Source organism: Dama dama, chromosome 30 (assembly GCF_033118175.1).
Source record: "Dama dama isolate Ldn47 chromosome 30, ASM3311817v1, whole genome shotgun sequence".
Classification (NCBI taxonomy): domain Eukaryota; kingdom Metazoa; phylum Chordata; class Mammalia; order Artiodactyla; family Cervidae; genus Dama; species Dama dama.
The window spans coordinates 80,360,797-80,385,189 of record NC_083710.1 but is presented as its reverse complement, the minus strand read 5'-3'; the positions used below and the strand labels follow the sequence as shown (position 1 = coordinate 80,385,189).

General features: G+C 43.5%; 2 protein-coding genes across 8 annotated transcripts in view; both read left to right on the top strand.

Annotated features, from left to right (window-relative positions):
• The window catches only part of TMTC4 (transmembrane O-mannosyltransferase targeting cadherins 4), a 58,335-nt gene extending 42,628 nt beyond the window's left edge, over positions 1–15,707 (top strand). The window contains exons 12-18 of one of the 2 annotated variants that reach the window (XM_061133019.1): positions 761–840; positions 1,011–1,118; positions 1,210–1,351; positions 6,989–7,103; positions 8,397–8,509; positions 10,107–10,176; positions 11,776–15,707. In XM_061133019.1, the coding sequence (XP_060989002.1) occupies positions 761–840; positions 1,011–1,118; positions 1,210–1,351; positions 6,989–7,103; positions 8,397–8,509; positions 10,107–10,176; positions 11,776–11,924 (777 nt within the window). In that variant the 3' untranslated portion in view covers positions 11,925–15,707. Of the gene's footprint in view, positions 1–760; positions 841–1,010; positions 1,119–1,209; positions 1,352–6,988; positions 7,104–8,396; positions 8,510–10,106; positions 10,177–11,775 lie in introns of those variants that run through there. The other variant, XR_009691217.1, reaches the window with a different exon arrangement.
• A 7,459-nt stretch (positions 15,708–23,166) lies between these two features.
• The window catches only part of GGACT (gamma-glutamylamine cyclotransferase), a 47,844-nt gene continuing 46,617 nt past the window's right edge, over positions 23,167–24,393 (top strand). For 3 of the 6 annotated variants that reach the window (XM_061133806.1, XM_061133805.1, XM_061133807.1), the window contains exon 1: positions 23,392–24,323. The gene's annotated coding sequence lies outside the window, so the exon portion shown is untranslated. Of the gene's footprint in view, positions 23,255–23,391; positions 24,324–24,393 lie in introns of those variants that run through there. The other 3 variants (XM_061133804.1, XM_061133810.1, XM_061133803.1) reach the window with 3 other exon arrangements.

The window sequence follows — 24,393 nt, the reverse complement described above, 5'->3', positions numbered from 1 at the left end:
ATTTGGGGTACTAGGGGCTAGGACTTCAACATGAATTTTGTGGTACAATGATGCAGCCCTTAACACCCCAAAGAAACATTATTTTACCTGGAGAGAAATAGCAGGGTGAGTGAGTGGGTCTAGAAATTGCCTTGAGCAACCAGCCCGTCTTCGCCTGGCCCCCTCAGAGATGGGTGTGATGCAGGGAGAAGAAACACAGGCTTTGGAGCCTCAGTTCAAATCCAGCACCACAGCTTTGGGTAAGACGCTCGGTGACGCCAAAGCAGCGTGTCAGCACCCGCCAGCCGCCAGCGTTACTGTCATTAGCATCACACAGCACTCACCCAGGTGGGTATATTTCTGTAGCAGCATCTCCTCTGAGGCTCCTGTTGGCCTTTACATTGTACACCTCCAAAGGGAATGTTTGATGATGGAGAAATACTTTTGATGGGTTTCCCTGGTGGCTCAGCGGTAAAGAATCCACCTGCCAATGCAGGAAGGAGATGCAGGAGACATGGGTTCAGTTCCCGGGTCAGGAAGATCACCCGGAGAAGGAAATGGCAACCCACTCCAGTGTTCCTGCCTGGGAAATCCCATGGATAGAGGAGCCTGGTGGGCTACAGTGGGGTGAGCAACCATGGAGTCGCCAAAACGTTGAACACAACGGAGCAACTAAACAACAACAACAATCCTTTGTTTTCAGTTAGAAGGTATGATGGGCCTCTCAGGTCGGAACGAAGAAGCCTGGCAGCTGACAGCCAAGGTTTTCCTCTCTTTTCAGGTTCACTACAACGTTGGCAAAAACCTGGCTGATAAAGGCAATCAGACTGCGGCCATCAGATATTACCGGGAAGCGGTGAGGTACTGCAAGCGGCTTATCTCGCAGAAGACATGCCATTTTTACAGTATCCGTGTCTTACTGTAACTTTCTAGCGCTAAAAACCTGTCCCCGCAAGGACCCCAACTTTAGGTTTGCCTGTGCCTGAGAGCTGGGTGAAGACTGCGGGCTTGGTTTCTCTCTCCACTTCCAGATTAAATCCCAAGTACGTCCATGCCATGAATAACCTGGGAAACATCCTGAAAGAAAGGAACGAGCTTCAGGAAGCGGAGGAGCTGCTGTCTTTGGCTGTACAGATACAGTAAGTGTCCTCTTACAATTGTGTTCACGGCGAGGATGGGCACCCCTGCCTCCTGGGGGCTGATGCTTTCCTTTCCTCGTTCACCTTCCAGGCCAGACTTCGCTGCCGCATGGATGAATTTAGGCATCGTACAAAACAGCCTGAAGCGGTTCCAAGCCGCTGAGCAAAGTTACCGGACGGCGATCAAGCACCGGAGGAAATACCCAGATTGTTACTACAACCTGGGGCGTTTGGTAAGCTTACCCAACCTTTGGTAAGGTGCCCTGTGGTTGCGGAAGACATGATTTTGTTTCCTTCTTTATACTGTTACCATTGTAATGTCTGTTTGGTACTTGCCCTCTTAGTGAAGTGAAAGTCACTCAGTCGTGTCCGACTCTTTGTGACCCCATGGACTATACAGTCCATGTGATTCTCCAGGCCAGAATCCTGGAGTGGTTAGCCTTTCCCTCCCCACCCAGGGATCGAACCCAGGCCTCCCGCATTGCAGGCGGATTCTTTATGTAGCACTATATCCTAGGTACTTTGGGGGCAAACAGAGATTGATCAGGAAGAACCTAGTCCAGCCTCATAGGATTGACCGTCACCAGGCAGAAGAAAGTGATCAGGTCATTTAAAATATTTTATTCCTTCAGGTGAGATTTTAAAAGCAAAACTGATTAAATTCATTCAAGTGAAAAAAATAGAACGGTTGACTTCCCTGGTGGCCCAGTGGATAGGAATCCATCTGGCAGTGCAGGGGACACGGGTTCGATCCCTGGTCAGGGAAGATCTGACATGCCGCAGGGCAGCTGGCTTCTGCTGAGCCCTGAGCTCTAGAGCCCGGGAACCACAGCTACTGAAGCCCGCTCACCCGGGAGCCTGTGCTGGGCAACAGAAGCCACGGCAGTGAGAAGCCCACACTCACCACAGCTAGAGAAAAGCCTTAGCAGCAACGGAGACCCCGCACAGCCAAAAATAAGTAATTTCTTTAAAAGACACTTAAAAAAAAAAAAAAGAATAGTAACACCCATTCTTATGAAGTCCTTTCACGTACATTTATCTCAGTTGAAGGCAGCTATTTGATTTCCTAACATGTGGGAGTTTTTTTTAAAGTTCTAATTAGAGAGCAAGCCAACTTGAATTAGCCAAGTTTTAAGAGATCATAAAGGCAACAGGTTAAACTAAGGAGTAAATTACAATTTTTAAAGTCCCTTTGTGCCCTGTAAAACAGTGTTCCAAGGGGTTACTTCCTGATAAACATTGGCTCCTCTGTTTTTTAAAACACGGATAAAAACTGAAATTTGAAAAAACAAACCCATAATGGGATTTCTGAGCTTTCCTTTTCTCCTGTCTCAAGGGACGGTTCCCTGCATTTTTACAGGGAACCACCCCTCACCCCCATAAAAGAAAGCTCAGGAGCCCACAAAAGGGCTTTGAGATTATTTAGTGGAAATTTTGGTTACTAACCCACTTCAGTATTCTTGCCTGAAAAATTCCGTGGACACAGAACCCTGGTGGGCTACAGTCCATGGGTCACAAAGAGTCGGACACGACTGAGCGACTAACTCTCACACACTCACACACACACATTCTGGTCCTCTGTATGGTTTTCTTGGAGACGGGACAGACAATACAACTTCTCTGTAATGATGTCAGTAAAGACCAGAAAATCCAATCACTTATAACGCAGGGTAGATTCTTACAAAGTTCATGAAGTGAGAAGGAGGTCTGGAAACAAGTTGGCTGTTATCCAAATACCTGCCTTGGTGGTTATGGCAGAGATTACTGTTTACTATGTCTTTACCAGGACTTGCATTGACATAGTATTCTTGAGATCCACATGAATTCTTCTTTGTTTTTTTCTCCCCCCACTATGGTTTATTACAGAATATTGAATGTAGTTCCCTGTGCAGTACAAGAGGACCTTGTTGTTTATCCACTCTCTATAGAATAGTTTGGATATGCTAGTTCCACACTCCCAATCCGTCGCTCCCCCAGCCCCTGTTGAATTCTTTTTTGATTCCTTTTTATTCCTCTTTTTTGGAGGCAGCTCTTTTTTCTCATTATTGTTTGTTAAGTGAGTGTATCTGCCTAGAGTTCTGGGTTAATACTGTAGAGCTCTAATACTTAGCAGTCTTCTTCCTTCCTGCAGTAGCTGCCAGTCGCTGCAATTCCTTGGGGTTTGGGAAATTGAGAATTTATGGTAAATGAGCCAAGTTAACGTTCAAAGAAAGGAAGATAGAATATAAACTAGAGGTTTCTAGCAATGTGCCCCAGGCCCTGGAACTCATCCGCACTCTCACGTAGAAGATCATCTGTAGTCTTAACAGTATGAAGACCTTATGCCACTCTCTGTATATTGTTTACTAATTATGCTACCATGAAGTAATCTTCCTGCATTCTCTCCTGCCAACTATTCTTGCTTATTTAAAGATTTTGTCCTCTATTGTGGTTTAATTATCTAGCTTTTGCCTGCTTGACAGCTTAAAAGCATTAAGAGCTTAATCTTTAAAAGCTCAACCAGTATATTTATATAATAGCAAATAATAAGGACTTAACATAAGAGTTTCTGTTTGGGAAAAAAAATCCTCCTTAGTCACTCTTTAGTAGTGGGGACAGAAATGTGTTTTGATGTCTGGATCCAGATAAGAAGGGAATATAATGCAGTTCTCATGTGACATAGGAAATGGGGAGGAGCTGGATTATTTGGGACCCTGGTCTCCTGCATTGCAGGCAGATTCTTTACAATCTGAGTCACCAGGGAAGCCCTTATTCGGGACACATCACTGATATTAGAGAACTATAGTAATGGTGACTGGACACAGTTCATTGTGCAAGGACTGACTGTATCAGTCAGGATCCATTCAGGAAAACCAAAACCATACTAAGTATCTTAGAGAAGATTCAGTACAAGGAACGGGTTATACAGCTGTTGGAAAAACACTTGTGGAAAGATGATATTAACTCAGGGAGTAAAAGGAAACTATGTTGGGGTTAGGGGGACAAACAGGATGAGGTGGTGCCCCCAGAATTTAAGAACTCATGGAAGGCAACACATCTCAGGAATTACCATCACCTGAAGACTGAGATGTGAGATGTGAGAGTTGGACTATAAAGAAAGCTGAGCACTGAAAAATTGATGCTTTTGAACTGTGGTGTTGGAGAAGGCTCTTGAGAGTCCCTTGGACTGCAAGGAGATCCAACCAGTCCATCCTAAAGGAAATCAGTCCTGAATGTTCGTTGGAAGGACTGATGCTGAAGCTGAAGCTCCAATACTTTGCCCACCTGAGGCGAAGAGCTGACTCATTGGAAAAGACCTTGATGCTGGGAAAGATTGAAGGCAGGAGGAGAAAGGGATGACAGAGGATGAGATGGTTGGATGGCATCACCAACTCAGTGGACATAAGTTTGAGTAAACTCCAGGTGTTGGTGATGGACAGGGAGACCTGGCTTGCTGCAGTCCATGGGGTTGCAAAGAGTTGGGCACGACTGAGCAACTGAACTGAACTGAAGACTGAGATGATGATAGAACAACCACAGTCCAGCCCTGGGACTGTGGAGGAGGGGACATGACCACTGTAGAGACGCTGCCAAGGATAATAAGGAAGGAGAAAGCGAGAATGGGGGGCAGGGCTACTCCTTGTCCAACCATCTGATCATCACTCGTGACTCCTATTGGCAGAGACTTAACTGGGAGGAGCCAAGTAGCAAGGCACCCTGGGAAATGTAGTTTGCAGAGCATAGAAAGCTAAGCATAGAAGTATTAGGAAAATAATGTGCTTATTTATCTGTTTACTTTCTGGGTGAGTAGTTCTTGTGAAATCACCATTTTTCTCTGTTTCACTTAAAGTGCTTGTTCACTTTGTATAGCTGCTATAAAAGGCAAGTGTGTAAAAGTGTTAGTCGCTCAGTCGTGTCCACTCTTTGTGAGCCCACCAGGCTCCTCTGTCCACGGGATTTTTGACACAAGAATACTAGAGTGGGTTGCCATTCCCTTCTCCAGGGGATCTTCCTGACCCAGGGATCAAAGCTGGGTCTCCTGCATTACAGGCAGATTTTCTACTGTCTGAGCCAGTTCAAGGCAAAATAAGAGTAAATGTTATCTGGTTCAGTCTGGTGTTATTCTTTAATAGATAGTAATAAATAATAAAATACGTAAAGAATGTTCATGTAACGAAGTTATGCTGGTTTTCCTGGGTGCTTTAGAATGAATGTCACTATGAGTCTTGTCCATGTAACTCAAATGCATGTTACTTGCTGGAGAGAATTGGCCGAGAAATCAATGGAATATCAAATACAAAGAGGAAATTAAATGTTGATATAATTGACTTCCCTGGTAGCTCAGACAGTAAAGTGTCTGCCTACAATGCAAGAGACCTGGATTTGATCCCTGGGTCAAAAGGATCCCCTGGAGAAGAAAATGGCAACCTACTCCAGTACTCTTGCCTGGAAAATCCCTATGAGTCTTGTCCATGTAACTCAAATGCGTCTTACTTGCTGGAGAGAATTGGCTGAGAAATCAGTGAAATATCAAATATAAAGAGGAAATTAAATGTTGATATAATTAGGCAACCTAAATTATTAAAAGTTTTTTAACTTTACATATTTCCTCCTTTAAGGGCTAAAGTACTTTAACTAGAGTTCCTGAGTCTCATGGGAAATTTCAACATCTCTAGGAAATGGATATTCACAGATATTTCCGTAATTCACTCAACATTTCTTTTTCTGGCATAATATGTCACCTATTTACTGTGTGGGTCACAGGGCAAGTCACAGTTTCTGTTGTCTAAGGAAAAGACAGACCTGATAGTAAATAAGGAAATAGCCTTAAATTCTGATAAAATTGTCATCACGTGCACTTGGTTGTGGAGTTAAAGGAACCATGTTCTTTCAGTTGAGATGTGCATTTGAACTGAATTAGAGAGGGCTAGGTAAAGAATCTGCCTGCAATGTGGGAGATCTGGGTTCGAGCCCTGGGGTGGGAAGATGCCCTGGAGAAGGCAATGCCTACCCACTCCAGTGTTCTGGCCTGGAGACTTCTGTGGACTGCATAGTCCACGGGGTTGCAAAGAGTCAGACACGACTGAGTGACTTTCACTTTCAGAGAGGGCCAGAGGGTCACCTGCTACAAACTCCCATCACTTTCTCCCTCTGTATGCTTTTACTAACTATGTAAATTGAGAACTAACCATTTTGTATTCTATTATCAATGTTAACATTCTCTCTCAAAAGACAGCAGTACATTATTCTCTCCTTCCTGAGGGAGGCAAACAGGCTCCAGATTGACAAAAGGGTTTATGTTCTTGCTTAAGACTTTTCCAGTGACTTCATAAAGTATGTCTGATACACTCACAGTTTCATAGGAAGCTTAGATAGAGTCAGGAAGACCATTCTTCACAAGGTGAGCTTGACACATAGAGCTTAATCACATTAAATGTTTTGTTTGCCATTTAAAATAATAACTTAAATAATACCTAGACTATATGAAATCTTTCTAGAAAAATACTAATGATTTCATTTTTTCCCTTACCTCTTTTCAGTGGTATGCAACATAATTTAACACCTAGAATCACTAAGTTATGGGTTGTAGTTAAAAGGTTGTAGGCTGAGGAGCTAAACCACCTGGTCCCATTCCCTGCTCTCCCATTTCTAGATGTGGAACTTTGGGCAAGTTACCTCCTCTTTGTGTGCCTCAGTTTACTTCATCTGTGAAATGGGAATAGTTCTCTTCATCCCTGAGATTTTTTGGAGAATTAAATGAGTTGATATGAAAATTTGGAAGCTTGATACATACAAGTTTGGTTTTTTTGGGTTAGTTAGATCTTGGAAAGAGAAAGCAAAAGAGAATTGGAATATTGATTGATTGCCAGGAGTCCATGCTTTCTTTTCAGTACGCAGATCTAAATCGTCACGTGGATGCACTGAACGCGTGGAGGAACGCTACCATGCTGAAGCCAGAGCACAGCCTGGCCTGGAATAACATGATCATACTCCTCGATAACACAGGTGCGGGGTAGCGATCCAGTCAGTCCCCAGTGCTGCACCACTGGATAATTGAGGAATAGAGCTGATTTTTTTTTAATAGTATGTTAGTTTTTTTTTTTTTAATGAAACTAGGGTTCAATATATTGCATGGCAAATATGAAATCTGGAATATGGAGTTTCCTTTGACATACTGGAATATGAATGTTTGGGAAAGTGACCCTTTGCTTAGAGGTGGTGTTGAGTAATGGGGCCAGTGTGCGCTAACATCTCATTTCATCTTAAGCCTGTCATGTGATAATTGGCATCATCTAGGATGCTGGAGGGAGAAGGCAGTGGCACCCCACTCCAGTAGTCTTGCCTGGAGAATCCCATGGACGGGGGAGCCTGGTAGGCTGTAGTCCATGGGGTCTCACAGAGTCCGACATGACTGAGCGACTTCACTTTCACTTTTCACTTTCATGCATTGGAGAAGGAAATGGCAACCCACTCCGGTGTTCTTGCCTGGAGAATCCCAGGGACAGGGGAGCCTGGTGGGCTGCCGTCTATGGGGTCGCACAGAGTCGGACACGACTGAAGTGACTTAGCAGCAGCAGCAGGATGCTGGAGGTTCCCAGAAATAAATAAGGATGGCTTCCAGGCTTACGAAACAGATGGTTCTGAGTCCATGCTCCAAAGGTCATGAATGGTACCCAAATGAGATGCCCTCAAACCTACCCTCAGAGATCCCTATTTTTGATACAGTGATAACAAACTTGATGATCTGGTTTTCTTAGCATGTGGGAGACTGGATCAGTTGGAAGTTTCTCTGTTCCCCAGTTTAAAAAATCTAACCATCCCATAAGAAATGATAGTTTTCATTTGGCAGAATTTAAAGCTAGTCAGCCATCTGTACAGTGTGGAGGGAGAAATGCACTTGTTTCTAAAGGAAATGTAGAACGTGAACTTCAGTACTATAAATATTCAGTTATTAAAGGGTTGCTGGGATATTCTGCAGGCGTGTTTTCTCCTATTTGGGTAGACCTGGTATCTGGGGGGAAATTAAAATTAGATTTTACATGCTGTGACAGAATTTAATCCAAAGCTGTTAGTATATTATATCAAAATTGTGCTGGACTGCCATGGCTTTGCAGCTGTTAGGTCATGTGTGTGTGTGTGTGTTATGTTGCGTGTGTGTGTGTGTGTGACACGTTCCACATTTGTTTTATTACGTAGTTTACTCATGACTGTACATAATGCACAAAAGCCTTGTTAATTAGACTAAAACACTACTACAGCACAAACGTGTTTTTTAAGTTTTCCATTTTTCACTCATAGGTAATTTAGCCCAAGCTGAAGCTGTTGGCAGAGAGGCACTGGAATTAATACCTAACGACCACTCTCTGATGTTCTCCTTGGCAAACGTGCTGGGGAAGTCCCAGAAATACAAGGTGCGTGGCCCCCAGGCTGTGATTTCTCGCGCTGAGTGCCAGCACCTGACAGGAACCATAAGTGTAACTTCTGCCCGGTTAAGTTGAGAACAGGGCCCGAGCCGTGCTAGCCGCATACCAGTGTGGCTTGGTCAGCCTGCATCCTGGAGAAGCTGCCCGAGAGATGAATCTGTGGCCCAGCTCCACATGCTTTCTGGTCATCATCACTGTTGCTCAGACGTGGGAGGGGAGGAGAAGCCCACGGAGCCCTAGCGGACTCCCCAGCCCCCTCCCCGGCACAGAGCTGTGATGCTGTCCTGGCAGTGGGGCTGGTGGTCTTTGCACAGAAAGAAGAGTGGTCCAAGGCGGGATAGGATTGGTTCTTCCTGCTTCCAGGTTTCTCCTCACCTGCAGGAAGTTACAGATCACCTGCAAAGCCCTAGAAGTTTCTGACCAATGAAAACTGGTTCAGCTGTGTGACGGGGCTCCCAGGATAGGCCAGTAGACCCTGAATCACAAGGCACTTAACTCCCTGTGTACTCAGGGGGACTCCGTTCCCAATGGCACTGATCTCAGATTTTAATTCTGTGCGTCAGAACCACCAAGAGAGCCTGTGAAAACACAAATGCTTATTCTTCCCCATGGCTCAGTTGGGTGAGGTCAGCAAATGGGCATTTTCAACCAGCATCCTGGCCTCCTAACACAGATGTTACAGAAAACATACTTTTAGAAGCAGCGTCTTAGTCCTTTCATGAGAGAAGTACTTCTCTCCTGAATCAGGGGCTGTATGTGATTTTGATCACACTAGGCCTAGAAGTACTGATTAATTCCCATTTGTCCCATGTTATTTACGTCTCTTCAGCTGATGAGATAGCATTATCAGTATAATTTTCTATAACAACACCGCAGTAAGATAATTCATGCATTTCTATCCTTTTTGAGTTGAATACTCAGGGAGTTTCATAGCTTCAATATACATTTTTTAATTTCTAGATCTTGCTGACTGATAACCTTTCAAGGAGTATCGTGTTTATTTTTTGCAAGTCTGCCTGTGCAGAGGGGACCCAGTTGTGGCTGTTTCTGCCCCATTCTCTCTGCTCATTTTCTCCAACTGACTAGGCTGCTTCTGGGTTCCCCAGGGGGTTGTGGGTTCTTCGGGAAGGTCACACAGACCCCACCTCCTAACCTGGAGAATCCTGGAAATGAGTTCACCGATGCTGACTGGAAGTGACCCTTCCACAGGTGTTCTCAGAGCCCAGCGCTTTCCCTTTGACCTATGTTCATCCTCCCCTGCACCCTGAACTAGCTGCTTGCTCGATGTGGCAGGATCCCCGCCACTTCCGGGAGGCAGGTGGCAGAGTCCTTAGCATATCCGTCCTCTTTTTGGCCGCTGTCCTGACTCCTGCTGTCAGCTTTGCTCCATCACACCCTGCGGTGGATCACTGTTCCCAGCCTTTCTTCAACACGGTGTGGCCCCACTGGGCCTCCTCAGTGTTGGAAGGAGGATTTGGTGGAACAAAGAGCGCATTCAAAGTTTGAAAACCATAGGCGATAAAACTGTGCGTGAAACCTTGGCATTTCGTGCAGTACCTTATCTTGTATGTATTTCATCTTCTAGGAGTCCGAAGCTTTGTTCCTCAGAGCAATTAAGGCTCATCCAAATACGGCAAGTTACCATGGCAATTTGGGTAAGGAAAAATTTCAATTTGAATCATACCGAAATTCTATATACTCTTAGTGAAATGGGCTTCCCTGGTGGCTCAGCTGGTAAAGAATCCACCTGCAATGCTGGAGACCTGGGTTCCATCCCTGGCTTGGGAAGATCCCCTGGAGAAGGGAAAGGCTACCCACTCCAGTATTCTGGCCTGGAGAATTCCATGGACTTTACAATCCACAGGGTCGCAAAGAGTTGGACACGACTGAGTGGCTTTCACTTAGTGAAATAGATACATTTTTGTAAAATCACTTGGGAGAGTTGTTTTTCAAATCTAGCCTGTGTTGGCCTTAGTGAACTGAGAAGTACTTGGGAAGTTTGCAGTCTGACCTGTGTGTGCTTTTCTGTAGTGAACCTTCCTCCTAACCTGGTCTTCCTTGAATTCCTATGTTCTCTGTCTTGGCTAAGAATGCATTTACAGTGATATATTCCCTAGAATTCCTTTCTTCTGTTTTTATATCTCAGTAATTCAGATTTTTAGAAAAGCTTCTTTGGCTGCCTCGAGTCTGAGTTGTTTCTCTCTAGAGGTAGCATGCAGGCTTGGTTTCCCCGAGGCACATGGCTGCACTGCAGGGCAGATCCTTAACCACTGGGCCACCAGGGAAGTCCCAGTAATGCAGATTTTTAGAACAAGGCTTGTTGATGTTTAGAAGGCTCAGTCATGTGAATATTTTTTCTACCAAATCTCTTCCCTATAGATTCTGTAGCTTCTCCTTGCAAGAAAGTGATGAAGCATCAGTGGTTTCTGTACTGCTCACATCGAAAGTTCATTTTACTTAGAAAATTGTTGTTATCATCAGAGGCTTACTATTCTAATACGTAGATTTATTTTACTATCACTTTATGGTCAGATCTTGATGTGAGAGCCCTGAATTCCAGCTGGCAACAGACAAGCTATGATGTTGCCAAAAGGTGTAAGGGAATCTTTATTAAACAGCTGGTCTTGGGGCTTCCCTGGTGGTTCAGTGGTAAAGAATCCACCTGCCAATGCTGGAGACAGGGGCTTGATCCCTGGTCCTGGAAGATCCCACATGCTGCAGAGCAGCTAAGCCCATGTGCCCTTGACTACTGAGCCCATGTGCCCTAGAGCCCATGCTCTGCAACGAAGAGTAGCCCCCGCTCACTGCAACTAGAGGAAAACCCTCGAAGCTGGGAGGACCCAGCACAGCCAAAAATTATTAAAAACAAAAAACAAAAACCCGAACAGCTGGTCTTCTACGTGGTGGCTTTGTGCTAAGCAGCGTGGCAGCCCAGCCCTATCCAGCCTGGCTTCCAGGAAATTTCAGGGCAGCATCACCAAACTTAGGGAACTCTTCTTTTACTTCTTTATGTAACGATGTTGCTGTAGGGAGATGGTTCAGAACCCCGGGAGTAACTGGGAATGGTTAAATGGACAATCACCAAGGAGCACGATTACAATAAATAAAGTTGGCAGTACGAACAGCATTGTTTTAAACAATGGTTTTGGAAAACTGCTCAGAGAGGTTCTGTTATATTTCTTTGTGCAAGTGGTTGGGACTACCACAAGTTATTCAGAAGCCTTTCCAATGAAATTGATCTCTTGCTGTTTCAGCTGTGCTGTATCATCGTTGGGGCCATCTAGACTTGGCCAAAAAACACTACGAGATCTCTCTGCGGCTTGACCCAACAGCATCGGGAACTAGGGAAAATTATGGTCTTCTAAGAAGAAAGCTGGAACAAATGCAAAAGAAAAACGTCTGATCCTTTTTCCTTCATTTTCTGAGTTTGTGTGTGTGTGTGTGTGCATGAGGCAGATTGTCCATATCTCGTGCTTGCGTTTAACCATTTAAAGTCCTACATGTCCTTTATTGTTTTTTTTTCCTGTGAAAACAAAACATGCAAAAAGATTATAGCACCAGCAATTTACTCTTGAATGCTTGATGTGGTTTTTGCATCGAAATTGTATTTTTTCAGACAACTCAAACATAACTTCTGAAATTCCAAGGGTAAAGTCTTTTTTAATTAAAAAGAAAAAGAGAAAAAAATTATCTTGAGCGACTTACAGCAGAATTAAACCTGCATTTGGAATGAGTCGTGTTGCATAGATACTCATACTATTAAACATCAACTGTGAACAGAAAGTGACATACTGACTCCTATACTTTATGTAAATATCTTGTGTGTCTGTATATTAGAATTTTTATTTAATGATGAGTAAATTAAGATTTTTGGCTTTTTCATTTTTTTCCAAACAATATGCTATGTACTTCATTTGTAAGGAAATATTTATTTGTATTTTTATGTTTTGAACAGGGCAAATAATTGAATGAAGAGTGGAAATTTTAACATCTGGTATATTTACACTTTTTCCATAGGAAGAAATTCACTCCTACAATATTTTTTGGATTCTTCAACTTGTGCTATTGGTAGCATGCAAAATTGTGTAGTGTTCCACATAAACTGTCACTCTTAATAGAAAATTGAAGCTATGCTTTAGACAAAAACAGGCAGCCTGATGTCTTTATTTTTGTTATATCCAGTATTAAGAGGGCTACACATCTATGTAAGTTGCGTTTTTATATGTTTAGCTGGAAAGCAGTTTTCCATTTAGCTTCATAGAACCATAGATTTTGAGATCCTCAGAAGAGAAAATGCTGTTTCAAATGCTGCTCCAAAAAATGCAAGAGGTAAACTTCCTCTCAAAAGGAACCACATTTGAGAAGTTTGTGATATTTTTAAGAATTGGATTATTTATCCTGTTTTATTGGGTCAGAATAATCATATTCATTTTGTTTTATTCTTCTATATTTGCTGTTGACCTAATGATTTATGCGATCTATGTAATTTCTTATGCAGTGAAATTATTACACAAACCAGTATAAAAGTGTCATATTGCCTCCTTAATAGATGATTTTTCAAGTTGCTTGGTTGGCCAAATGTTTGTTTGGGTTTTTCCTTAAGATGTTATGGGCATTTTGGGCGCCCAAAACATTTTGGGCGACCCAATATTTGACTCTTTGTCTTCTTTCCTTAAACTGAAATCAAAGTGACCAATTCATTCTTTCTAGAATTTGGCTTCTATTTGGGTTTTGTTGTTGTTTAGTCACTAAGTTGTGTACAACTCTTTTTCGACCCCATGGACTGTAACCCACCAGGCTCCTCTATCCATGGGCTTTCCCCGGCAAGAATACTGGTGTGGGTTGCCATTTCCTCCTCCACTATTTGGTTTTAGGCACTGCTTAATAGAGTCATCCAGGTTCAACCAACAGGCTGAGTAGATATCACATTGAGATGAATTTGACTGTCTAACACTCGCTTGTGAGGAGTGGGGTCCACGGCAGACCAGCATAGAGTTGTAAATCGTAACCTACGAGATTTTGAGATCCTCAGAAGAGAAAATGCTGTTTCAAACCTTTCAGAAATGGTCCCAAAACAACAATAACAGTTTATAGAGCTCTTAAGAGCAGGAGCTGCCTTATTGTTCATTATGTTCCTATAGTGCTTAGCTTGGGAGATAATAGATGTACTATATGCTTGTTGATTTTTTTTTTAATTTCTTTCTTTAAAACAGTGCTTGTCTTTTGAGAGTAAAGGAAAAACATTTCTTATAAGAGCCTATTCGTGATTTTTTTTTTCTTTTGTACTGATACTAAAACTTGTGTCAAATCAAGACACCCTGCCTGTAGCATGAACCCCCCTAGCTGTCACTGCTCCATCTCAGGATTTCCATCATAGCTGCCATCTGCCCAGAGAAAACAGTCATTCGCCTGATTGACATTTCATGGAGCCTTTTATCGCGGCAGATTTTGGAAGTGGGCCATGCTGTTCCTCTCTTCTTCCTCCTCCTTTCCTTCTTAAGGCAGCCACCTTCTTTATTTCTTAGATTTCCCTTCTAACAAGACTGAAGTGGAGATCTGTCTCCCGGTTCCCCCTCGTTTTTGGTATTTTTCTTAAACTTGTGTTTTTATTGCTCAATCATGGTTTGGGATTCAGTTGGGAGTGCGGGCGGTATGAGAACAAGCATAGGGATCGTTGCCAGTTTGGGAAATCTGAGAGTCCGAATAATTCTTCTTCACCTCCCTGATAGTAAACGTCACGAAACCCTGGAAGATAGTTTGGGGCTATTTTTTATTTCTCTGTACATCTCTTCCCCATTAAATGCAGTGTTACATTTATTTCTTAGGACCTGCACCATGTAGATGTAGCCCACTATGCATTCACAGGGCTCTTTGGGTTTCTGATTCTATCATATTTCTGAAGTGTGGTCTTTCCATTTTATTTAAGATGAATGAGCTTAAATATCACAGAATAGACAAAGCCCCAGAGTAAAGCATTGGACATGTATGTTCATATTCACACCTATTGGACTTTGAGGTGAAAAAAACTATACTTCGTTCTTGGCTCTAGGGCTTTGATGCCACAGGCAAGTCATTTAGCATTTGCTTCAACTCCAGTTTCCCATCTGTAATGTGGGCATAATAAGACCTCCCTCCCAGTAATGAGGTGCTTGACTCAGTACTTGCCTTAAATGATAGACTAGACTTGGAGGAAGGTATAGATTTCTCAGCAGACAGGTTTGATCTGTCTGTCATGATTGCATGGTTACCAAATAGCCATAGCTGGTGGGGGAAAATTATTTTTCTCTCTTGACTAATTGAAGCTAATAAATGTTGAAAGAATGGCAATTAGAAAACCATTCTTTTTTTTTTTTCCGTCCCCAGTGAATTAATTGATTGCAGAAAAGATCAGCAGTTAATAAAATCATTAGATGAAAGATCAGTGGAAAACTTTTTAGTGGAGGGGAGAGCTGTGTGATTTTATCACAGGTAGATTTGTGAGGTCACTGCAGTCAATTAGAGACCCCTGGATTGCAAGGAGATCAAGCCAGTCCATCCTAAAGGAAATCAATCCTGAATATTCACTGAAAGGACCGATGCTGAAGCTGAAGCTCCAATACTTTGGCTACCTGATATGAAGAGCTGACTCATTGGAAAAGACCCTGAGGCTGGGAAAGGTTGAAGGTGGGAGGAGAAGGGGATGACAGAGGATGAGATGGTTGGATTGGCATCACTGACTCAATGGACATGAGTTTGAGCACGCTCCGAGAGAAAGTGCATGACACGGAAGTCTGGTGTGCTACGGTCCGTGGGGCTTCAGAGTCAGACACAACTGAGCAACTGAACAACAGTCAAGATACACAAGAGTCCCATCACAAGGATCCCTCGTACTACATCTATGCTATTCTCTTTTTCAAGATATCTTCTTGAGCACAGACTGTGCACTGGCAGTGTGTTTGCTGCTGAGGATATGATGAATGCTCACAGGTGATTCCTGCCCTGTGGAGCTTACAATCCAGGTTACTTCAACCCTTGCTGTGTGTGCAGGTTGGGCTTGCTGGTGTAGACATCAGGGACTGAGCATTGTTACCAGCCCCCCCTTGCAGGGGCCTCTTTGGGGCTGTCCTTTGTAAATTGCAGCATCATTTTAAATAACTTTTCTTTCTAAATAAAGGAACATGTGTGACATCACAGATTCATCTTTCTTCAAGAGAGCCATGGATGAGTTCTTAATATAGCTGTGATAAGGTGCCTTGGTGGTAAAGAGATACCATGTGGGAGAGTTGGGTAACAGAAAGTAGTCGCTAAATTGCTCTGCCCAAAAGGTGGGGGAGAGGCTGGGGGGTGATGCTCCAGAGTGATGCTGAGTGAAAAGAACTCAGGAAGCTCGGATTGTTGGCTGAACAACGGGGTGTGCAATGCAGGCTCTCCTGAAGCAAGCTTTTAAGTCTTCAGGAAACTATGCTGTGTGGCTCTCTCAGTGATCATCTAGAAATAGTTGGCCTTTGGGGGCATAATACTTGAATGTGAAAGGAAAATCTGCCTTACACCCAAGTTGGTACCTCACAGACCTTAGGCAAGTGTAGGGAGTGTCGACTAGTGTCCTCCACTAAAATTCATATCCACCCACAATTTCAGAAGGTGACTGTATTTGGAAATCAGGTCTTACAGATAAAATTAGTGAAGGGTCTTGAGAGGAAATCATCCTGGATTTAGGGTGGGCCCTGAATCCAATGGTTGTTATCTTTTAAAAGGAAGAGAAGATACATAGAGCAAAGAAGGCATCCTCCTAGGATGGAGGCAGAGACTGGAGTGAAGCCAAGGAAGGCCAAGAGTCACCAGAGCTGGAAGAGACAAGGATGGAGCCTCCCACTGGAGCCTGCAGAGGAATATGGCCCCACCCACACCTGGACTTCAGACTCCTGGCCTCCAGAACAACATTTCTGTTAGTTAAATATTTATTTGTATTTGTTTACTTATTTGGCTGCACTGGGTCTTAACGGCATGTGGGATCTAGTTCCCTGACCAAGGATCGAACCCAGGCCCCCTACATTGGGAGCGCTGAGTCTTAGCTACTGGACCACCAGTTAAGTCCCAAATTTCTGTTATTTAGAGACTTCTGTGGTGGCTCAGCTGGTGAAAAATCCACTGAGGGAGCCCCAGTTCTATCCCTGGGTTGGAAAGATCTGCTGGAGAAGGGAATGGCTACCCACTCCAGTATTCTGGCCTGGAGAATCCCATGGACTGTATATCCCATGGGGTCTCAAAGAGTCAGACACGACTGAGTGACTTTCACTTTCACTTCTGGGGCATCCCTGCTGGCTCAGACAGTAAAGAATCTGGTGCAATGGGGAACACCCAGGTTTGATCTTGAATATTATTATGTGCCAAACTTTCCAATAAGTCTGTGAAAAAGGTAGCATCATCCACCAATTTAAAGACTTCCCAGGTGGCTTGTTTGGTAAAGAAGCCACCTTCAAGGCACCCAGTTTGTGGCAATTCCTGGCCACCTTAGAAATCCAATCCAGCAAGTAACTCAGAACCTCATCTATAAAATGGTGGATGGTGGTGGTTTAGTCACTAAGTCGTATCCAACTCTTTTGTGACCCCATGGACTATAACCCTCCAGGCTTCCCTGTCCATGGGATTTCCCAGGCAAGAATACTAGAGTGGTTTGCCATTTCCTTTTCCAGGGGATCTTCCCTGACCCAGGGATCGAACCCGCGTCTCCAGCATTGCAGGTGGATTCTTTACCAAATGAGCCACCAGAGAAGCCCTTAAAATGGTGGATAATACTCCCTTTTTCACAGACTTATTGGAAAGTTTAAAATGAGTAAACACATGTAAAGCCCTGGACCCATGCTTGGCACATAATAATATTCAATAAATAATTTAAGGAGAGCTAACTCTCACTTGAGGTTTTTATCCTTGAGACCTTAAGTTACCCAGAAACAATCTCAGGTTTATAGTCTTATCACCTGTGTTCTAAGTCTGATTAGTTCTATGAGTTCTTAAAACCTGTTACCCAGTTTATCAAAACCATCTTGAGTGTCCTGCATTTGTAATCATTTTGTTTTTAAATATGTGGCATTTTTCCGAGGCCAATAAAGCTTTCTGCTTCCGACTGGTGATAAGTGTTTGAGAAAATGTGTTCCCTGTAGATTTAAATTCAGTTTTACCTATCATTTAAAACTAGTTTCGGGGACTTCCCTGGCAGTCAGTCCAGTGGTTAAGACTTCACCTTCCCTGGTCAGGGAACTAAGAGTCCACATGCCTCGTGGCCAAACAAACAAAAGCAATATCGAAACAAAGTCAATAAAGAATTTTAAAGTGGTCCACATCAAAAATAAACTTAAAAACTACTTTAAAATGTTTTGTTTCAGCAGTTAATTTCAACAGCATTAACTTTGATGAATAGGCTTGAGACTTGTCTCAAAAATTTTCAAAACTGCTCATTTCTAGAACTTTCTGATCACGTGTAGGGATGACAGCTTTTATAGTACTGGTCTAGGAATCTGCAGACCTCAGCAAACAAGGTGGTACGGTGGAAAGAACAGAGACCAGAAGTGTGAGATCTACCCTACAGCCCTTCACTGGTATAAGTCATCTTTTTAAGCTTCAACAATTCAATCAGACATGAACCCTTCCAATTCGGCCATTAGTTACCAGGCCGCTGAAATGAGTCATTTAATTACTGCATGCCTCAGTTGCTTCTAATAAAAATAATGCTGCTGCTGCTGCTGCTGCTGGTTGCTTTTGTTATTAGTTTTTCTTCCATGAAATGAAAGGGTTGGACTAAACTAGTGTTCTTCAAATATTCATAGATGCATAACCTTTAAAATATAAAACCTAACTCTTATATAGAAGTCCACTATAAAAAGTTATAAAAGTGACCTGGGTGCTTATATAAATCCTCATAAAAATCTGTTGTGTAATATAAGAATGTTTGAAATTCCAACACTTTTGTGGAAATAAAATATTTTGAAGCTTTCTATTCCTGATATATTCGGATACGGTTAAAAAGTCCCTTAGACTGAAAAAGTACATTTCTGCTCTGCCATTCATCAGGTTGACATAGCACAGATGAAGGCAGTGGGAAGTGAAGAGAAAATCACATTTTTCCCATAGAAATGCTGAGTTGTAATGTGTCAAGGAACCCACTTCTAAGGGTGACTGCTGCTTTATTACATATGGAGAAACCTCCTGGAAAAGCACTGACTATCAGAAATGTTGCTGTTTTAAATCATTAGGAAGAATGAAACATCACACTCTACTTGGATGGTCCAAGTCATTTCCACATGAACAAGCACCCTCAGTTTCCAACCCATGTGCAGAACCTCATTGAAAGTGCTTTTGGACACAGTCGTTCACATCTCTTATAACTTTTGGTCTCCAAGTTCATAGGACCCTGACCCAGAGTTGGTTCTGCTGCCCAGACTGTGCAGCCCTGTACCCAGGTCACAGGATGAAAATCTCTGAAACTGACCAAGCCCCATAGCAACTGTTGCCATGAGCCTCTGATCAAACCAGCCAGTTACTTGATCCCATATTAGGTAAAATACCCACCCTATTATCCACCCTATAGCATCCTAACCTAATACCTAATGCCCCCATTCCAGTAGGGATTTTCTGTCTTGAGGCTGTAGAAACTGGCTACTAGCCTGCAAAAGTGTTTGGCTCGACTTTGAGCCGGCCCGCTGTTCTAACTGCATCTCCCACTCTGATAAGCTCTATTCTGCCTCATGTCTGGAAATTCTTTTCCAACCTGTGCCTGGGCCACAACACAGACCTAATGTTGACCCTTGGCACACAGCCCGGTTTTGCCTTCAGCCTGTGAAAACACTATTACCTTTAAATTCCTCCTAACCTCTCCCTCCCCCAAACCTCCTGACTGCGTCTTTGTTCGGTGAGTCATCTCAGGGCTCCATGGGTGTGTAGAACTCACTCTTAGTTTACAAAACAAGTAGTGGCCTGGATTTAGGTTGCAGGATATTGAGGGTCAAGGACGATTATTTGTAATAATTTACTAGAATGATTTGATAGCATTTCAGTTGATTTTATAGTGTTACTCAGTTAGACTTCAAGCTCTGTATATAGCACCCAGGTTCTGTTGCTTATTTCACATTATAATTATCTTTTCAAGAGATGAAGAATATATTTTCCCATCTACTGTGTGGTACTTGCAATGCTGGAGATGTGTGGGAGGGGTCAGAAGGAAATGAGGTGGGCCTCTTTTGCATAATACAAACTGCATTCAGTCAAATATATATTAGCCTCTAACACCAAAGTCTGGACCACAGAGTTTGGCAATTACCTGCTGGTACTTAGAAAACAAAATGACAAAAGTGGATAATTTTAGTAAGAGACAATTTGACAGTTTAAATCCTTTGAGTTGATAAAGCGTTTGTTGAGCTTTGAACCTGGGGCGTAACAGTTGGCCAGCTTCTTGACCCTGAGCGTGGAGGGTATGGGAGACTGTGGATGGCAGAGCGTCAGATCAGAATGAACAGAAAAACAGCTGACAGTGGGCTGAATCATTTCCAGCCAAGGACTCAGCTATACCATTTGCAGGCAACTGACAGCCTCCGTGAGTCCACTCCAGTTATTAAACCCACTAGAGCAGTTGGCTTGCTAAGGGCTCTGGTGTAACCCACCAACCCAAAACTGAAGCCAAGACTTGTCTGAGTTTCCTTGAGAAACTGATTTTTCTAACATAATGTTGTAGTTTTTCTAACGTAGTATTGTAGGTCAGTTACACTTCAAAAACAAAGAAACATAAAAACTCGACAAAAAAATGGATCAAATTTGTGGTTACAGCAGGACAGGTGGGGGAATTAGATGAAGGTACTACAAACTTCAAGTTGTAAGATGAATAAGTACTAGGGGTGTGACGTACAAGATAATAAATATAATTAATACTCCTGTAGGAAAGTTACTAAGACAAGTATATCCTAAGAGTTCTCATCACACCAAAATTCTTTTCTATTTCTTTAAATTTTTTATTTTATATTTATATAAGATGATGGAAAGTGAAAGATGATGAAAGTGAAAGAGGAGAGTGAAAAAGCTGGCTTAAAATTCAACATTCAGAAAACTAAGATCATTGCATCTGGTCCTATCACTTCATGGCAAATAGTTGGGGAAATAGTGGAAATAGTGACAGACTTTATTTTTTTGGGTTCCAAAATCACTGCAGATGGTGACTGCAGCCATGAAATTAAAAGACGCTTAAACTCCTTGGAAGAAAAGTTATGACCAACCTAGACAGCATGTTAAAAAGCAGAGACATTACTTTGCCAGCAAAGGTCCATCTAGTCAAAGGTATGCTTTTCCAGTTGTCATGTATGGATGTGAGAGTTGGACTATAAAAAAGCTGAAGAATTGATGCTTTTGAACTGTGGTGTTGGAGAAGACTCTTGAGAGTCCCTTGGACTGCAAGGAGATCCAACCAGTCCATCCTAAAGGAGATCAGTCCTGGGTGTTCATTGGAAGGACTGATGCTGAAGCTGAAACTCCAATACTTTCCTACAGGAGTATTAATTATATTTATTATCTTGTACGTCACACCCCTAGTACTTATTCATCTTACAACTTGAAGTTTGTAGTACCTTCATCTAATTCCCCCACCTGTCCTGCTGTAACCACAAATTTGATCCATTTTTTTGTCGATGATGCACATGATGCGAAGAACTGACTCACTGGAAAAGACCCTGATGCTGGGAAAGATTGAAGGCAGGAGTAGAAGGGGACGACAGAGGATAAGATGATTGGATGGCATCACTGACTTGATGGACATGAGTTTGAGTGGGCTCCGGAAGTTGGTGATGGACAGGAAGGCCTGGCATGCTGCAGTCCATGGGGTTGCAAAGAGTCAGACACGACTGAGCAACTGAGCTGAACTGAAGATGATGGATGTTCACTAAACTTGTGATAATCATTTCATGATGTCTATAAGTCAAAACATTATGCGGATTTAATCATTATGCAAGTTACCTTAAACTTTTATAATGCTGTGAGACAATTATATCTTAATAAAACTAGGGAAAAAATAAATGATCATTATGAAGAAAAAAAAGTCACTTGTTTAAGTGCATTTCATTTCACTGGGTATCATCCCCAGAGTTGGTTATTCAGAAGGCTTGGGGTGTGGGCTTTGAGTTTATATTTCTAAATTTCCAGGTGCTGCTCATGGTGCCCATCTGGGACCATGTTTTGAAAATTACTATTATAAATTATTTTTCTGTGGGTTATTTTTTGACAGTTAAACTGAATATCTCATCCCACAGAGCCTAATCCATATTGGATCAGACTCTCCCAGGCTTATCTGGCAATAAATGCAATTTAACACTCAACTCCTTACCATCTTTAATCTTCCTTTATCAGGGGAATTATTTATTCATTTATTTCCCTCACACATTCTTTTGCTGACATGACCTTCCTCCTTCAAAAAATAAATAAATAAAAATGGAACCACTCTTCCTTTTGGGAAAAAAAAATTAAGAAGATTATAGCTACTCTTCAAAAATGGTATGTTAAAATATACATTAAATGAGGCTTTTTTATATTAATATAAATTTAAATTTAATTATGAACTTCCCCACACAAGAAAGAACTCTGTGAAAGGTAAGACTTATGAATCTGATCGTTTAGATTTCTTTACGAATTGCACATCTGTTCAAAACACAACCACATCAGCATTATTGGAAATGTTTGGGTAGAAACCAGATTGTAAAAACCACATGAGTCCAACCCCATACATGAGAGAGTGGAAAGACAGAAAATAAGTAAGGCGGATTATTTCTAGTCCAACACCTAGTACTTATGCGTTTGTCTTTGGGATGGGGGCAGAAGTGGCCCCCTCTATCTCTGTGCCATTCTTTTCACCCAGGTCTCCAAAGAAGCATTGCTTAAACCCAGAATGAACAAAGTCTAGGAAAAAAATAAACTTCTCCTGCAGCTTCTAGTCTTCACTTTTCTCATTTCTGGGGCTCAAATTTAGTCCTGGGGTCCAGGGAAGAGAGGGTAAGTCATGATCCCCTGGAGGAGGGCATGGCAACCCACTCCAGTCTCCTTGCCTGGAGAATCCCATGGACGGAGGAGCCTGGTGGGCTACGGAACATAGGGTCGCAGAGAGTCAGGCATGACTGAAGCGGCTAAGCACGCACTTCTCCAACCACAGTTTTAAGTGAAAATGGAGAACTGGTAAACAGTGGCAGTATCAAGGTTACATGATTATCTGTATCCAGTAAGGTATCAGTGCCGAGTGAAGTATGGCTGCTGGAGTGAGGCCTTGCCCGTCTGTCCTACAGGCTCATTTCTGTGTGTGTGTGAGTGTGTGTGTGAGTGTGTGTGTGTGTGTGTCCAGATGGATCTGGGTCCAACATGGACTCAAGGCTGTGTGTGTGTGTCCTCAAGTGGGTCTGGGTCCAACGTGGACTCGTGTGTGTGTGTGCGTGTGTGTCTCCAGGCACGTCTGGGTCCAACATGGACTCGAGGCTGACCCTGGACGCCCAGGGGGGCCTCCCTAGAGCGCACGCATCAGCAGAGAAGCCCCAGGTGTGCGCCCTCGGGGCTCCGGCGCGTGCTCAGGTGTGCGCGCGGCCCTCGCAGGCGGGCGGGGTACCGCGTCCCGCCTCCAGGGGGCGCCCTCGGGGGCGGCCTCCCGGGGGGCGGCCGCCCCAGCCGCGGCCGGCCAGGATTTCCGCTCGGTCGCTCGGGTCGGCTCTCCGCGAAGGGCGCCGCGCTCCGGGGCAGGTGAGGCGCCGGGCGCGGGCCGAGCCGGGGCCCCTGTCCGTCCCCGCCCCCGCCGCGAGGGGGCCTAGGGGCCCCGGGGCCTGGAGGCGTCGCACGCCGGCGCGTATCCGGGGCCCGCGGGAGCCGGGGACGGAGGACGGGGACAGAGCCGCGGCCGTGGCGGGACGCGGCGCCTGCGAGAGCGGCTGGAAGGGCGGGGACCCCGGGCCGTTAGCGCGTCCACACAGTGCCCGGCGCAGCGCGACGCGGACGCCTAGGCCAGTTACCCAGGTGTAGACGCTGCCTCTGCCCAAGGAAGACGTGATGACCCTTCAGAAGGGTCCTCTTGAAAAGGATCTCCCGGTCTGCTGCTTGATTTTAACTCTAGCGATCCCTGTTTGCGAGGAGACCAGAAAGCTGCAAAAGAAAACCGGGAACATCTGGCACTTGTCACTTTCTGAGTCCAGGCTTCTTTGGAGCTGTTAGTGACACAGCTGAGTTTTTGAAGAACTCTTTTACTGCCTTGATGAGGAAATATGCTTATTGAGCTTTCACTCTGTTGGCCAAAGATAACACTGCAGTCGCACTGGTAACGCTAAGGAGGTGCACGATTTTTTTTTTAATAATTAAATTTATTGGTGCACGATTTTTTTAAATGATTAAATTTATTGGTGCACGATTTTTTTTTTTTTAACACACCTGACTCCAGGCTGACTGTTAATATTGAACTGATAAGCAAATGAGACTTGGAGCCACGTCTTCTTAAAGCAGGATATTAATTTTACTTAATGTCCCAGGGAGAAATCCTGGATTAAAAACTAAAAGGTCTCTCTAAATCAGTTGGATTTGACCAATATAACGTGTAGGTCTCACACACACGTTTTTATGTCCTTTTTCCTGTAACTGAAGCCCGTCTCCCTGGTCTCACTCAATTTATTGAAATGCTAATAAGAGACCCCTGCAGGTTGCCCACATTTCCCCCAAATGCCTTGTTTTTCCTAAAACGACTCCCTGGAGAAACCAGAAGTTCCTGAATAAGCAGACTGCCTGGGTAGAGAGCATTTGTGTTTCAAAAGCTGAGTTTGCAAAGGTAAATTAATTTCTAATTGGTGGACCTTTGTACAGAAGTGTTTTGGACTGGCTGACCTTGCAAACCAGGG